Raw genomic sequence first — 16705 nt, forward strand, 5'->3', positions numbered from 1 at the left:
TTTAAATTAAAAAACATTTTAACGGTTAAAATTGCTTTACAATTAAAACAGTATTGAATAAATGTTACGTTAACAAAATTAATTGTTACCACACTCCTTTCCACAAACACGATTCCACAGCATCCTCATATCAGCAAATACAATGGACACAATTCCATGATTGAAACACAAGACAGCCCCTCAAATCTGACCATAAATAGTGCTTTGTTGCTTCCTAAGATACCCTTAAACCAATATTTTTTTTCCTCATGTCTCTCTCTTCAAAGAACCAAATCATGATATGCACAACTAGAAAAATACAATCAATCATCCTCACATTTTCAAAGGGTGAATTGCGTTGAATAGACAGATTCTCTCAGAGATTAAGATAACATCATATCAAATAGACAACACCTACTGAAACAGCAACCACAAATATTAATTAATAAAACTAATGTACAAAATTCCAAAGACTTTTTTTCCTCAATTTCCTCCAAATTACAATTACAACGGGAGGACCTGAGTGACAGACACATAACAAATTGTAAGACTCTACGAACCTAACAAGACAGATGTCCCTTTTTTTATTGATCACAAGGAATAACAACACAAAAGAAACCCTCCCCATCTTAGATTTTGCATGACACCAAACTCTGACTGAAAACAAACTTCCATGGATCACTTGTATATATACACATAGTACTCTAACAGCATCATTAGTCCCTCTTTCCGAACAAAAAAAAATGTCACCAGCTATTTGACCTTCATTGACTTTTAGTCCTCTACCATCTTTCCTCTGCTTCTGTATTAGTTTTCTCTCTTTTCTTTTATTATTTTTGGTTCAAAAATGGATTATGCCACAGCAGAGATGCTGCAGCTGCTCCTATCTCTGTTAAGACAGTCAAAACCTTCTATCCTCACCGCAGCTGGAGTCTGACCAAATTTCATTGGAACACAGCCTCGAACTGAAGAAGAGGATGCCTCAATAAATGGACTAAAATTCCCATTACCAAATTGCTCATCTTGAATCACAGGGTTTGAGGCCCTACTTGGAGGAGATCCACAGAAAAACGGTGGTGATGATGCTACCACTTGGCCTCCGGATCTTGCAAGGTAGCAGCTTTCCTGCCAAAACCAAATCAAAGAATAAGTTTTTGGTTCGGTTAGATGATTTGAACAACGGTTCTGCAAAATGATCATAGAGATATTATCATTATCACTAGAAATTGATTGAATGCATATTTACTAACACTTGTTCACATTTCAATGGAAATGTCTGTGGTCCATATTACTTTGTACAAACATCCCAACAATTACATTCAAGAAGTCAACACAAAATTAGTTCTATTCAAATCAATTTTATTCAACTGTAAAATAAATGGATCTTCGAGGTATTACAAGAAGTCAACTTTAATAAAAGTTTTTTGTTTGTTTCTGAGGAAAAAATAGTTCTACTAAAATCAGAACAGATGGGTAAGTTTGATAAAAAAATCGTCCCCAAAAATTAAAAATTAATTCCAGATTTCACATAACAGCTTGTTTCTTAGAAAAAATACTGTGGAAAAGGAGATGAATCAGGAAGATTATCTTTTTTTGTCTCCCATAAAAAAAAGAGACAAATCTCCCTACCAATATGGTACTTTTTTTTCAAGTAAATTGTGCTTCCTAGTACATAACAAAATATTATTAACATTGGAAAGAACCTTGGGGAGGATGATGTCCAAAAGCTCTGCCCCAACTCCTGAATCTTCCACCTCAGATTGACAGCTGCATTTTTAACAACAAATTAAAAAAAGTCACAATTTTTATGACAAAATCGGCTGAACAGATAACAATAGATAAAAAGGAAAAAGAAGAGAGAATTACCTGATGGGGTACCTGAGGGGCCTGATGTGTGTGTTGATGGAAGAGTGGTTTATGAGACCTAATCGCCGAGGTTTGGGGCAAATCACTGATTCCATCCTCATCTCCTCACAGCTTGTCAAGATGTTCTTCTCTTGGTACCCATAATAGCTGTAGCTATTCATCTTTTCACGGATCTTGACAAGGAACACCTGCAACCACATCCAACAAAACATTAAAAACTTTATTTTCTCATGACACAGTTGTTCTGGTTTGAGGAACACCTGCAACCCCATCCAACAAAAAATTAAAAACTTTATTTTCTAATCACACAGTTGTTCTGGTTTGTGAAACCATACAAAAGCTGAATGAAAGAAAGAAAGAAAGAACCCCAGTCTCACAATTTTTAAATCCACCAAGGCCTTAAAAAAAGTGAAACTTGATTGAAAGTAAGCATGAAAATAATCACTTTCTTCTCAAGCTTTCTTTTTTATAGCAGATGAACAAACCCAAAAGGCTTTATAGTTTAGGACTTCACACAAAGATAAGTTTGCAAGTTTTTATGAACCAAAGACTGAAAAAGGGGTGTGTGTAGAGAGAGAGAGAAGGAGAGAAAGAGAGTACCTGAGCTGCCTAGTACAGAGTGAGAGGGGCAGTCTGAGAGGAGAAGAGAAAAGAGGGCGGAAGAAGAGGAAAATGTGCAAGAGGGGAAGATAAGAAGGGGGTGAGGATTTTGTAGAGTGTTGGAAGGTGCAGTGGGAATGATGTAAGACCGCACTTGTGAAACATGGATGAATGATTGAGATCTGGGATTCTGTCTCATGTGATATGTCGGTTTGTGAGTGGTGACGCTATGCCATCCACACGTGGCAATCACTCTCTCTCTTTACTTTTTTTTTTTTTTAATCTTTCTGTTCATAACGTGTATGCATTTATTGTGTTATTCGGTCCGAAACGGTAATGTTATTTGCTATATATACTCTACTAATGTCATATTTCAAATTATCTTAATTTCTGTACCAAAATAATCATCTTAATTTCTAACAAATTAAATTTTAGCTTATTCATATTGACTTTTTATGCTAATTTATTAACTCAATTATGAACAAAATTACTCCATCCATTTAACTTGACTTTAGTCCTGTGAAATAATTTAAATTGGTTGACTAGTATCAATTTTTTTTTTGTCAAAGTTATGTATTTATTCTAAGAGTAAGAATTTGTTTCGAAATCATATTATGTTATGAAATACATGATAAATTTTAAATATATTTAGGATAAAAATGAAATAAAAGTATGTAATAAAAGTTGTGATATACTGAATTATATTAATGACATAAAAATTATAATAAGAATGATGAGAGTAGTACTAAAGGTTTTAATAAAATAATAAAATTAATAGTAATAGCAATTGGTACAAGAACTGTAATACATTAATTGTTGGTATTGACATGAATGAAATAAGCTTATAACTTGAAAGTTAGTATGGATTAAGGGAGTATCTAATTTCATATAATGGTTGGAAATATTAGTTAAATTCATTTAATATTGACTAAAATTCACTTTTGATCTCTAGTTTTATAGATGTGCAATTTTGATCCTTATAAAGTTTTAATTATAGATTTTATCCTAAGTTTTCTAAAATTAAAGAAATGCTACATATAACTAAGTATTACACTGTCAATTACTCTAACATATGTATTAACATTATTGATTAACAATTGAATGGTGTGTTAAAAATGAACTAAAATGAACTGATTTTGAAAACAAAAAGTATATTTAAGCCATTTAGAAAGCATTAATTAGTCCTTTGCCATATGTTTATATCGAATTAAAGGTTTTTTTTTATGTACCATTCACCTACAAAGGGTCTTACAAGAAGGGACAACAGAAATAATTAAAGAAATATTCAATATTTTTAAAAAAAAACCACTAATGTCTAAAAAAAAACTACTTAAAAAAAGTCAAATAACAACACATCTATTCTTGTATACATACATGCATTCTATCCTAATAAATTCACAAAGAGTCAACAAACACCACAAAAAGGTGTTGCTCAGTACATCAAAACCTTCAAAATAACTTTTGCCTACTTGAAATTATAAGCTACTGTTACAGTCCCTCATTCTAATTTAGTTGGATTTCACATTTTGGGTAACAATGGCATTTTCCATATATTTTACAAACCTCAAAGTCAAACCAAGAGAAAAAATATATTAATATTTAAATTAGTTTCTATTATTAATAAATAATTTTCAAATTAATATTTAAACATAAATTTTAATTATTTACTTTAAAATCTAAATAATTAATAACACAAAATATTGATAATGGTAATTAATTAATTAGATATTAATTTTAATAAATATTATATGTTTGATAATTAAAAAAAAAATTTGCAGATAAGGAATCTCAGAAGTGAGAAGCGGTTGTGGATATAGATTGTGACGGGATAAGTATGAGATTGTGTGGAACATGTAATATGCAGACAGATCACAACCGCTCAATATTAAATATAAATAATATTAACCAATTTATATGTATTGATTTGGATCTCCCTACCCTAAACAAAATCAAAGATGCCACAAAAAACATTATATATTAATAGTTTATGAACTCTTTCAAATTTGATCAAATCTTTAGTAAGACTTTATTAGTTCAGTTCATGAACTGACCATGCATAATATTCTATCCAAAAGTCATTAAAAAGCATAATTTATATTAATCTTTATTGTCTATGTTATTAAGGTAAAATTATATTTTAATATACAATAATTCACACCCTTTTTTAGTCATTTGACCTAAATCTTCTTTATATAGAAATTGTATAAAAAATACTTCTACACAAGATAACTAAAATATATATAAACAATATACTTGATTTTGAGTTATATTTAAATTATAGTAATAATAATAATTATGGATAAATAACACCTTTTCATAATACTTGATTGGGAATTATTAATACTTCATGGACAAATCTTCTACATAGGTCAAAATTGAATGGAAGCGTGTAAACTTGATATTGTAAAATTATAGAAGAAAGAAAACGGCACGAAAAAAAGAAGAAGAAAAATTTACAGTTTTTTTTCCGATACTTTACTTTCTGTATTGGCACTTCTTCCAACATCAATACATCAATAATGTTGTGCGGTTCAAAACATAGTTTCCTCCGTCTTCTGACACGATCGAATCATAATTTCTCTATTTTCAATTGTTTTTATCTTTGTGTTTTCTGCTAATATTTATCTTTGTCTCATTACTCATTCGTTTTTCTCTTTCCTTTCCCAAATTTAGTTTATTTCAGCTTTCTCTCGATTCCAAAAGAATTTCAAATCCCTATTACTCCTAACCTAATACGATAGGAAAACAGATACAAAGATACGTTAAATTTCTAAAATATAGGACACAGGACATAATATATTACATAATTATAAATTATATAAATTGACAATAAAAATTTATGTGTATAAGTATGTTCGAGATTATTTTTGGAACGAAAAAATGTTTTTCATGACTGATTCATAATGATTTGTTTCTTAATTTTATAAACATAATAACAATTTATACAATAAATTATGAATTTTAAGAAAATTAATGTATTTTTTCTTTTTAAAATTGTGTTAGAACCATACTAGAATTGTCAGAAATCTAACAAATACTTTTTGAATTGGACACTTCACGGATACGTGTCCTACATGTGTTACGAGTGTCGGTGTCCGACACGAGTATCGGACACCGACACACCATTTAAGAGGAGTGTCCGAGCTTCATAGCTCCTAACAAGTTTGCACAAATTAAAATTTACTATATATTTCCTTTCAACGATATATAAAATAAATAAATAAATAAAAATAATATATCTTTACAGCTCTTTTTAATTATATGCTTATTGGAATATTTTCTACTACTTTGTCTCATGTATGAAATTAGAGGACAAGAGTGACAGCATAATCCATTGATGAAATGAATTAGTAAAAAAAAACTCACTTTTTCTGAAATTATATATTTTTTTTTCATTAGAATTTGATTCAAGATCCTAAATAATTTTATCGCCTTTCATGCACATATTTTTTTTTTTACATACAAGATAATTAATATAACAAAGTTAAGTATATTTAGATATTATTGATTATATTTAGATATTATTCACATTACTTTTTAATTAAAATTAACTTCATTTTGAAAATTAATATTAACATTATTATACAAGTTATTGAAGCATAACTTTTATTTTAGTTCAACATTAATTTTTAAAAGTTGGGAAAAAGAAAATATTTTCCAAAGGTTTCATTTTGTCTTATTAATGCTTTTGGTTTGGGATCCTTTTCAGCACATTCATATGCAACAGTGGACAACCATAAAAAAACACCATTCCTTCATTTTATTTGTAGGGATTAGAATAATAATGTCCACGAAGGAGTGGTGTTGTCCTTTTTATGTTCCTTTTAATGCATCATGCGTGGTTCTGGTGTATACCTAGTCTATAGCAAGTCAAATTTTACTAAATGTACATGAATTAATGCATATAAATAGAAAAAAAATTATTAATATAAATAATTTGATATAAATCCTTTAATTACACTTTCAAGCGTAATTTCAATTTAAATTTAAATAAGTAGTCACAAATAGAAATAATAATAATAATAATAAAACTATCGAGTCCTTCCGAATACCATCACCAATTTCAGAATTTTAATGAATAAACGGGTCGGGTCATATCAATGAGAATAATAGAAAGTCCATTTTGATTGTAGTCCATCAATTTTAGAGTAATTTTTACATGGACTCTTTCTTCCTACACCTCCATACCTTCTTGTGCCACCCCATACTAAATATGAAAATATCATTTTATCCTTTTTTTTCACCCCTTGAATTTGAAATAATAAGCCTATGGATTATGTAATCTGGATAAATTCCGGATTACATAATCCAGAAGTCAATTTCATATTTAGAAAAGACTTCCGGATTATGTAATCCGGAAGCTAATAACACATCTGAAAAAAAGACTTTCGGATTACATAATCCGGAAGCTAATCTTATGTATAGAAAAGACTCCCGGATTATATAATCCGGAAGCTAATCACAAAAGACTTACGGATTACATAATCCGGAAGTTAATTCTAAATCTAGAAAAAGACTTCCGGATTATGTAATCCGGAATATTGAAAAAGGTATTTTTGAAATAAGAAAAATTTATGGGGGTGGCACTATGGAGGTGCAGGAAGAATCAGCCTTCTACATGCTGTTCAATTATAAATAAATAACCATATATATAAAAAAAAAAAAAACTATTGATTGTCAGTTAAAACTTTCCACAGACTCTGAATATATCAAATTTAAAGAGATGTTTAACCTCTAATGGCAAAGTTAAATCTTATTTAGAAAGTGTACCATAAACATACACTGAGTTATATTTTTTACTTATTTTTATCAATTACTTTTTCCTTCATACATAATATACTTATTAGCTTTAATAATATTTATTTTAAAAATCATATTAACAATAATTTTTTATTAACAATAAGTGTAATTTTATAACAGTACATAAATTTGAAACACTTTAACAAGTCACTAAATATAATGTTCATATTTTTGGATCATATAGATGAGAGAAAGAAATATATGATAATTTGATGGCAGTTAGAGAAGGAGAAGTTTTACAAAGAGATATGATTTATTGTGTCAAACCTGTATATGTCAATATACAATGTTGAATATATCCTTCTAAAATTTCTTATTGTTAACTTCTAACAAAGTAATGTATGCTGCTGTAAATTCAATTTAACAAAGGTTCTGTGCTATTTTCTCTATTTATTTCTCTCTAAGACTATGTATGCTTTTATTCAACTTCAAGGTTGTTCATTCTTCTTTGGATTCAACACTTGATTTGCCTCTGATCTTCTACCTTCAAAATGCATCAACAACATAAACATTCTCTGAATTTCAGGCTCCACAATATTCCATGTTTCCACATGTTTGTTATTTCACATTCCAATAACCAAACAATAGCATCTGGTGAGTCAATGTGAGGGGAAGAAAAGTGGAGTGGAATAATCTCTTTGAAGTTTCCCTTCCATGATTCTCACTTTGCTCATCTTCTCCTCACACCAGTGCAACTGCTCTTCACTCAGTTCATTCATCCTTAAAACCCTTGACACCACTTTTAGGTCTGTGAGAGCCATCAAAATATCCATATCCTTTTCCACCTTTAACTTTCTCTTCCTCAAGCATTTGCCTGCATGGTTAAGATCCTTAACCTTCACCCTCTTCTGCAGATTAGGTGGCACAGAAACATGTGTCAGAAAATTAAATTAAACATAAATGAATTGGAAAGTGTTTTGAAGAAGAATTGATTTGAAAGTTGGATCTTGCCTTTTGATTAACCTTCTTCATTAGTCGAAGTAGTGTTGGATCAACTGTGCCTCTTTGGTTTCTCCTAAAGTAGGCTGCAAGGATCTGACAGGGTTTCTCTTTATCATTCTTTAGAAAATTCATGAATGTTTTGATTCCATCCTCCATTATCTTTAGAAATGAAGCTGACGATATTTTGCAGTGAAAACCACCATCCTTCTGATCCTCCTCTAATTCTTTTTTAAAAAATTTAACAAAAATAGTTATTCATAACAATGCTACTCAACTTGTAATGTTTTTAGTGCACATTTTTCATTGTTAGACTGCAATAATGCATTCTCTTGCCAGAATATATTGGGAGAACCTATGGTTTCAGGAAATCTTTTCCTGGAATAATTGCTATAAGCTTTACACTAAATAACAGTTTACAAATAGAGTTGTTTTAACTTGTTCTGTATTATCAACAGCATTAGTAATATATTATGCAGTCCAAGTCCATGAACCATGATTTGACTTAATTAAGGTTGGGTTATTATTTTACCCTATACCTGTGACATGAGATGTAGTCTACTTGAGTAATAAAAACTAATTTTCATACCTTGATATTCTGGCACTAGGAGCAATTTGGGTGCCAAAAGTCTCATTCTAGCATAGATTTCAGGTCTTCTACCATGCTCATAAGGCTCATTCTCAATGTATCTCTGTAACAAAACCTGAAACTGCTGGAATTGTTGAGCAACTGTGGCAGAACAACCAGTATCATGGTCCTGGTGTGAGGCATGTTTGGAACGAAAATTTTTGTAGTTCCAACTAAGGGCTTCCCATGTTAAGCAAATTTGTCCAACATATGCAGCCTCTAGTTCACGATATGGGTTGTGACCAACATCAGCAGGTTTTTTATTTATAGTTTGAAACTTGTACACAATACGCTCTGACATTGATCTTGGAGACATTTGAATGGACCTTAATGACTCTGAAAAATTGGATTACCAGTGTGTAACAAAATGTGTATCTGTCTCAATAATTTATGCTTATATTTCACTAGCAATTAGAAAAGGGTGGTTACCGGTTTCATGAAGTTTCTGTGCACTAATTCTGTCTAAGATTGCCATTTCTTCATCATATTTTTGAAACAATGTGTATGATTCCCACTTGGGGCAACTTCTTCTGGATGAGGAAGAAAATGCATCCTCAGTCTCGGAATCCCTGCAGTTGATGGAGCTCTTCCATTTAGAGGACTCTTCATCCTTCTCTTCAACCCTCAACTTCTTACTCTGCAACTGGGTAGAAGCAAAAACAAAGAATCTCTCATCCCTTGCAAGGTTTGGCTCTTGCACCTTCTTGTTTTTAATAATTTCAACGCTAACGTGATCGTCTGCATAAAGTAACCAACATCAGAAACTTGAACTTGCAGAAAAGGTGCATGTAAGAAATTCATCACAACTATAATCTTAAATTTTGGATTTAGGCCTAACCCTAAACCAAAAACTAGCTCGTAAGGCTTACACTTGCCATTGTATATCTCAAATTTAAAGTTTGCAAGATTAATAGCAAGTCATCTGATAAGCTTGACCATGGTTGTTAGCACACATTCCTTAAAAAAATATTAGGATTGAAGATTAAGTAAATCCAAAAAGTTCACTCTATGAATATGATGTTCCTTCCTACTTATATATACTGTTTTTTTACCGTAACACTATCCATCTATAATATAAAATGGTGATACATTAGGTACAGCAGATACCATCATGGTTTTTGTTTCTTTTGTATGCATTGAGGTTGAGGGGGGAGGTGGTCCTGTTATCAACTTGGGCAGAATTTGAAACAGAATCAGAATCTCTTGCTGTAAAGTCATCTTCAACCGTTTCTGCATTGTCGAAGTCAGAAACTAGTGGTGACTTATGGAGAGACAACGTTTCAGAATAATGTTTTTCCTCTGACTCTTCATCCAAGCTCTCTCTGGGGCTTATGAATTCTTCAGAATAAGAATGAGTCCTTTGATGCCTCTCATTGTGCACAAACACTAGAACTTCCTTCCCACAAGTGATGTTTTCTCCCTCGGTTGAATCAACACAAGAATACCCTTCTTGACTTTCTTCTTCTTCCTCATCCTCGGTATACACATATTCATATTCTTGATCCCTGCAACATACAAAGAAAAGAGGTACAAGTCAGACGCTGAAGTCAAAAGAAAATGTGTAGTGAAGAAATTAGAGAAACGGACAAGACCTTTGGATAAAAGGGTATCTGCCTGTGAAGGTTAAGAAGGTGAGAAGGAAAATGGCAGAGGAGAAGAGAAGGAGGAAGAGAAGGTGGAAAGGGCTTGAGACATTGTAGAATAGTTTAACAAGTGCATCTTCTTTGGGACATAGCAGCATTTTCTTTGTGGTGGTTCCAAAGTGAGCTTCAGAGAACTCCACCACTAAGCAAAGCAACTCCTTTAGTGAGTGCCCTTCAGTTGCTTTCGTAACATGTATCCTTCATGGTCAACAATAACAAATCTGAAATGTCAAAATCTCTAATATCCCCCAAATGCTTCATGTCCCTGGTTATAAGCCCTACGCACCAAAGACAAAACCTGTCGTGAAGTTCACATGGTTTAGAATATTGGACAATCGTGTCTTGTTTCTTACAATAAGATCTAAGAGCCTTCTAGTGAGAGCATGCAAATTGTAATGTTATTTTATCATAGAAAGACACTAGCCATCATTTTCTATAATTCAGAAATGAACTTTCACTAGTATCAGGTATCCACATACTGTAATATTTTTCTGCTTTTTCATTTGATCGTCCAAATTTAATTCACAAAGTAAGGGTTGGAGATTACACATAGACTAAGATTATAGCATTTAATAGTATATGACTTATTGCAAACCTCACCTCATAAGTAGATTAATTTAGAGTTAAAATTTACTTTTTAATATGGTAATACTAAAATTATTTGAAGTTTATCTTAACAAGTATTTGTTAGTCTTATCAAATCATTCATTATCTGATCTATCTGATCTCTCGGTGTGAGAGATATGTTGGAGATTTGACATTGTTTCATTCTTTATAATTAAGGGTAACATAAGGGGTATAATATTTATTCTACTTGTAGTGAATAAAGTACACAGGTAACGTTTTGTAGTGTGTATTTGAAGCAGAAAATCCTAGTCTAACAGGGTCCTTTTTCATAGAAGGACAAAAAGCAAAAAAGAAGAGACCAAAACCGAGGCACACGCATAGGTAGACAAACATGAAGTGCACTTTATTAAAGAATTACATCACAAAACAATCTTGGAGGAGAAGTACTTCGTATTCATACATTGTTTCTGAGTTCTGATTCTTACTATTCCAAAACAGGAAAAAGTTTTTTTTTGTTTTGTTTAATATTATTCCTTGCCTATTGATGGAATAAAGATCCATTTTGGAAAAGATAGTATTGTTGGGTGTGTCAATTGCGAATTCTTGTGCCAATACTCTCTTTATTGATCCTTGTCTTTAACGTGGTTACTAAGATTGCAGGTTGCACAAGGAAAAAGTTATATTAATTATATGATTATTATTTGTTTCTCTCCATGCACAACTTCATGTTAACATTTAATTGAAAAAAAAATATATTATTAAATAGAAATTAATTTTAAAACCAAAATAGTTAATTACCATTTGATTAAATTAGAGACAATTTTACTCATTAAAAAAATTATTAATATTTAAAATAGTTTCTATTATTAATAAAAATTATAAAATGGTTTCTAAATTGGTATTTAACTATAGTTACCAAAGTTTTAGCTACTTACTACTTTATGTTATAGATTAGTCTCTATTCATCTTTTAGAGACTAATTTAGAATATAAAATATTAGTGATTAAAACTTAGGTAGTTAATTTAGATACTTACTACTTTATATTCTAAATTAGTCTCTATTGATATTTAGGAATTAATTTAGAATCTAAAATATTAGTTGTTAAAACTTAGGTAGCTAATTTAGATAATCATTTTATAAATTTTTATTAATAATAGAAATCACTTTATATATAAATAATTTTTTGGTCTCTACATTAATATCTAATTTAGTTAATATTGTGACTAATTATTTTTTATCTTTAGATTTGGTTACTATTTAATAATTTTCTAGTAATATAAAAAAAAAATATTATTATAGTATTGGGTCGAAGTTGTTATAGTCTCTCACAGTATATTACAAGAAAATCATGAAATAAAAATCAATTTTAGAGACAAAAAATAATTAATTGTTATAGTGACTAAATTAGAGACCAGGGACTAAATAAATTTGTGATTTCTAAATTAGTTTTTATTATTGTTAAATGGTTTTAAAATTGGTATCTAATTAGCAACTAAGATTTTTACTACCAATTTATAAACTATTTCACAATAATATAAACTAATTTAGAAACTAATTTAGAAACTAATTTTTTTTAATTTCTAAAATGGTCTCTAATTTAGTTACTATTACAATTAATTATTTTTATTTCTAAAAACTAATTTATATTTAATGATGTTCTTGTTGTGTATATAAATCATCAAGATTTAATTTTTTTATTAAAATAATTTTATCTTTATTTATATAGATATACAGACATTAACCAAAAGTTTGAGCTTAGTGGTGGATGTTACCTGCAGCATATTACATTCAAGTCTTGTTCGGCCCACCATTCATAATAATGAGTTTAGCAACACAGCCAGGGAAGAAAATCTTATTAGTAAGTCTGAAGAAATTAAGTTGCAACATCCCAGGAATCAAACAAACTTTCATTTCAGTTAAATTTTGCATTTATTTTAATGTTTAAATTTCTCCCAGATATTAAGACCAATTAATTTATTGTGGGTTGTTTTTAATGTTAATCAATTTCTATGGACAATGAATAGATCATATTTTCGTTTACCTATATTCTTTCTACATACGTACAAGTTAAAAAAAAAACATTATTTGTCCATAAAATAAATAATTTAATAGTATGTTTAGAAGGAGAACTTTTAGATGATAATTTATTTTTGTACAAAATTTAAATTATTTTAAAAACTCGCATATTTAATATTTTTCTTAATTAGTGTAAGTAAGATGAAAACAATAATAAGAAAACTAGTTTGCATTAGTGTGGAGAATTTCTAATGGCTACATTGTCGTAATTGTAATTTTAATTTACGATATTACTTGTATTAGGGTACTAAAGCGGCTAGTCCGCCTTGCGATTGGTCCGCAAAAATCGAATCGGATTGGCTCATTCTGCAAAGTTATTACGGGCTAAAATTTTGGATCCGTCTCGCATAAGAACTAGCTTGTGGGTTTGCGGGTCAGCTCGCGTTCTTTTTTCTCTCTTTTTTTAAAATTTTGTTCTTAAAAAATTGTCAAATTAAACCTATATATTTCTTACTATCAAACTTAATTTTTTTTTCTTCCTTTTCAAACATAGTGAAACATTAAACATTAAGATAAATATCAAATATCATTATTTTTCCACTTCCAAAACATTAAAAATACCTAATTCCAAAACATTAAACATAAACATAAACATTAATTCAAAAATATTAAACATAAACATTATTGACGAATTTTTTTTTCTTGCGGGTTAGCGGGTCAGTCTGCCCCGCCCTGCTGTGCGGGACAGGCTAATGCGGATTAATGGGTTGAAAAGATCAGTCCGCCCCACATTTTTTACAAGTGGACCGTGGGCTGGCTCGCACACCCACCCCGCTTTGTCATCCCTAACTTATATATAGTTTAGTTAATATCTTTTCCGTCTCAAAACATTTCTATATAAAATTATTTTGTTTTAATTTTTTTTTATTGATTATTATTGTGTAAACTGACACAGTAATTGCTTTTATAAACCTAATAATTTTGGTAAATTTTGCTTCAATCAGTGACTATGGTTTTTTTATAAATTCAATTGAATTATAATTACCAGCATGCATTATTTTGTTTATTTTCTATCATTTTTTATTAAAATAAAAAATTATCAATATATAATAAAAGTGTTACTTATTTTAAATATATATATATATATATATATATATATTACATCAATATATAATAGTAAAGAATAAGAATGCTATAATTTTTTAAGATACGTACTGACTCTGTTTGGTTAAATTTTTTTAGTAAGATAATTTCTTATTTTAAAAAATAATATTTTTGTCTAATATATGTTTGGGACAAAATTAAAAAATAATTAAAAGTTATTGGATTCGAGTAGATCAAACATTGGACTTGACACCATCTAAGTTGTTGACTTGTGATGATTTTTATTCAAGTGGATCGACATTGGATTCATAACCATCAAGTGCTTGACTTGGGATGATTTTATTTAAGGAATAAGTTCGACACCATCCAAATGCTTGACTTGGTGAAGATTTACTCAAGTGGATGGAACATTGGGTTCGACATCATCCAAGTGTTTGATTTGGGATGATTTTATTTAAGTGGACCGAGCATTGAGTTTGACACCATCCAAGTGCTTGACTTGGTAATGGTTTATTCAAGTAGATCGAGCATTGGACTCAGCATCATCAAAGTGTTTGACTTGGGATGATTATATTGAAGTGGATCGAACATTGGCTAGACACCATACAAGTGCTTGACAATGATGATTTTATTTGATTGAACTGAGCATTGATCTTGACACCGTTCAAGTATCTTCATTATGCCTTATTAAAAACTTTATAGAAAAAAAAAACAAAATGTACAAAATCTATAAGAAAAAGAGTACATAACTTAAACACGAAGATTCACAATATTTCATGTTTAAGATTTGATATGCCGTTTCTCATTCCTCTTGTGTCATCATCCTTCCTATCACTTACATTTATGAAAATGACGTAGGATTGATTTATCCGTCCCTTGATGGACGCCAAAATGTTTTAGACAATAATGATGAATATCAATTAAAACATTCGGTTTAAGTAAAAAACAAATAGATTTCTAGCTGATTGACTTTTATTATATTTGTATAAACTTTTAACTAATTAGGCCACACAATTTATTAGAGTTATTCTGAATTAATTATTGAATTAAAAAAATTTAACCTTGAAAATGTGATTACTTTAAATTGAAGAAGAAGAATTTGATTGAATATAATATTCATTACAATCACTTAAAGGTGAACAAAGCAATACGGTTAGTTAAATGAAGGGGAAAAAAGGTTATTATGATAATATTATTGAAAGCTGAATAGGGTTGGGTTGGTTAACAGAGAGTAAAGAAAAAAGTGTAAAGATAAAATTGATAAGAATGGTTGCAAAAGAAAAATGTTGTGTCATTAAGATATTCACTTTAAAGTTCATTAACTGCCCATCCCAACATCAAATCGTGATGCCGGTCTTCTCTGCCTTCCTGCACTCTCCACTTACCAATTAAAAACCCTAATTCTAATACATTCAATTAAATTAATCATTTTTCTTTTCCATAAGCTAAACAATACATTCATTAAGTAGAAGCTATAACAGTTTTTGTGTTTCATTTTCTTTCGACCGTTATAATATACACTACAAGAAAATCATAAAATTAATTTTTATTATTGTTAAATGATTTTTAAAATTGATATCTAATTAGCTACCAAAATTTTGCTATCAAATTTAGAATCTAAATAATTGGTAGTTAAAACCTTGGTAACTAAATTAGATACAAATTTAAAAACTATTTAACAACAATAGAAACTAATTTCGAAAGTAATTTTTTTTAAGTATCTAATTTAGTCATTATATCAACTAATTATTTTTGTTTCTAAAATTGGTTTTTATTTCATGATTTTGTTGTAGTGAGATAAAAAAAATTAAAAGTTATACTATTTATTTCTTTTTATTGTTAAAAAATTAATAGAATTAAAAGAAACACCTTAGTATTGTCCCAATCCATATGCACAGATCTCTCTTAACTTAAAGAGTTTAATACTTCATAATGTACCATGTAAAACAACACATAGCTCAAAAAAAACTTATACTATAATGAAACTCCACTATCCTTAAATTATAAAAGTCCTGCAAAAAAGTTATATTACTTGTTTCTTTGAGTTGAAGAGATTATTGTTTTCGATTATTTGTAAAAAAAAGTAGCAGTAAGTATTAGTCCTTACCACCAAATATTGACGTATATATGGTAATTAGTTAAGATAATTTTATTCTCATAAACTTGAACTCCAGTTATTATAATTTAAGAGAGAAAAGTGTGACGTGAGACAAATACGGCGTTTGGAAGAATAATATTAATTCTATAATTCTATAGCTTAACTAGAGCAATGAAGTAGGGTTCAGTGATATTTTATGTAACAAAAAGGCCATGAAAGTTTAGATGAATGTGTGTGGTTCTAGAATCCTTGTGTTCCTAAAAAATGCAGAAAATGAGGGATTGGCAAAGTTTAGGGTAGGATTGAAATTTGTGACGCAATGAAGATTATCCATAAAATACGATGGTTGGTCACCATTTTAACCACTCGTAGTAATATTAGTCGACGTAAACTCTAACCAAAATAATTATTATTATTATATATCAATAGTCCACGTAAACACCCCTCCTTAATAGTGATTAATC

The 16705-nt window shown here is 29.7% G+C and overlaps 2 protein-coding genes across 2 annotated transcripts; both read right to left on the minus strand.

Annotated features, from left to right (window-relative positions):
• Positions 1-397: 397 nt before the first annotated feature.
• On the minus strand, positions 398-2762 carry LOC137812910 (uncharacterized). The gene is made up of 4 exons (XM_068615162.1): positions 2446-2762; positions 1846-2033; positions 1683-1746; positions 398-1104 (listed from the first exon to the last, which is right to left on the minus strand). Exons 2-4 carry the CDS (start codon positions 2004-2006, stop codon positions 832-834), a joined length of 498 nt encoding a protein of 165 aa, XP_068471263.1. The 5' UTR covers positions 2007-2033; positions 2446-2762; the 3' UTR covers positions 398-831.
• A 4702-nt stretch (positions 2763-7464) lies between these two features.
• On the minus strand, positions 7465-10829 carry LOC137812911 (uncharacterized). Its single transcript, XM_068615163.1, has 6 exons — positions 10405-10829; positions 9920-10317; positions 9242-9550; positions 8774-9148; positions 8197-8411; positions 7465-8093 (listed from the first exon to the last, which is right to left on the minus strand). The coding sequence occupies exons 1-6, from the start codon at positions 10551-10553 to the stop codon at positions 7845-7847; spliced, it is 1695 nt and encodes a 564-aa protein (XP_068471264.1). The 5' UTR covers positions 10554-10829; the 3' UTR covers positions 7465-7844.
• Between the last annotated feature and the right edge of the window lie 5876 nt (positions 10830-16705).

Source organism: Phaseolus vulgaris, chromosome 2, assembly GCF_000499845.2.
Source record: "Phaseolus vulgaris cultivar G19833 chromosome 2, P. vulgaris v2.0, whole genome shotgun sequence".
NCBI classification, from domain to species: Eukaryota; Viridiplantae; Streptophyta; class Magnoliopsida; order Fabales; family Fabaceae; genus Phaseolus; species Phaseolus vulgaris.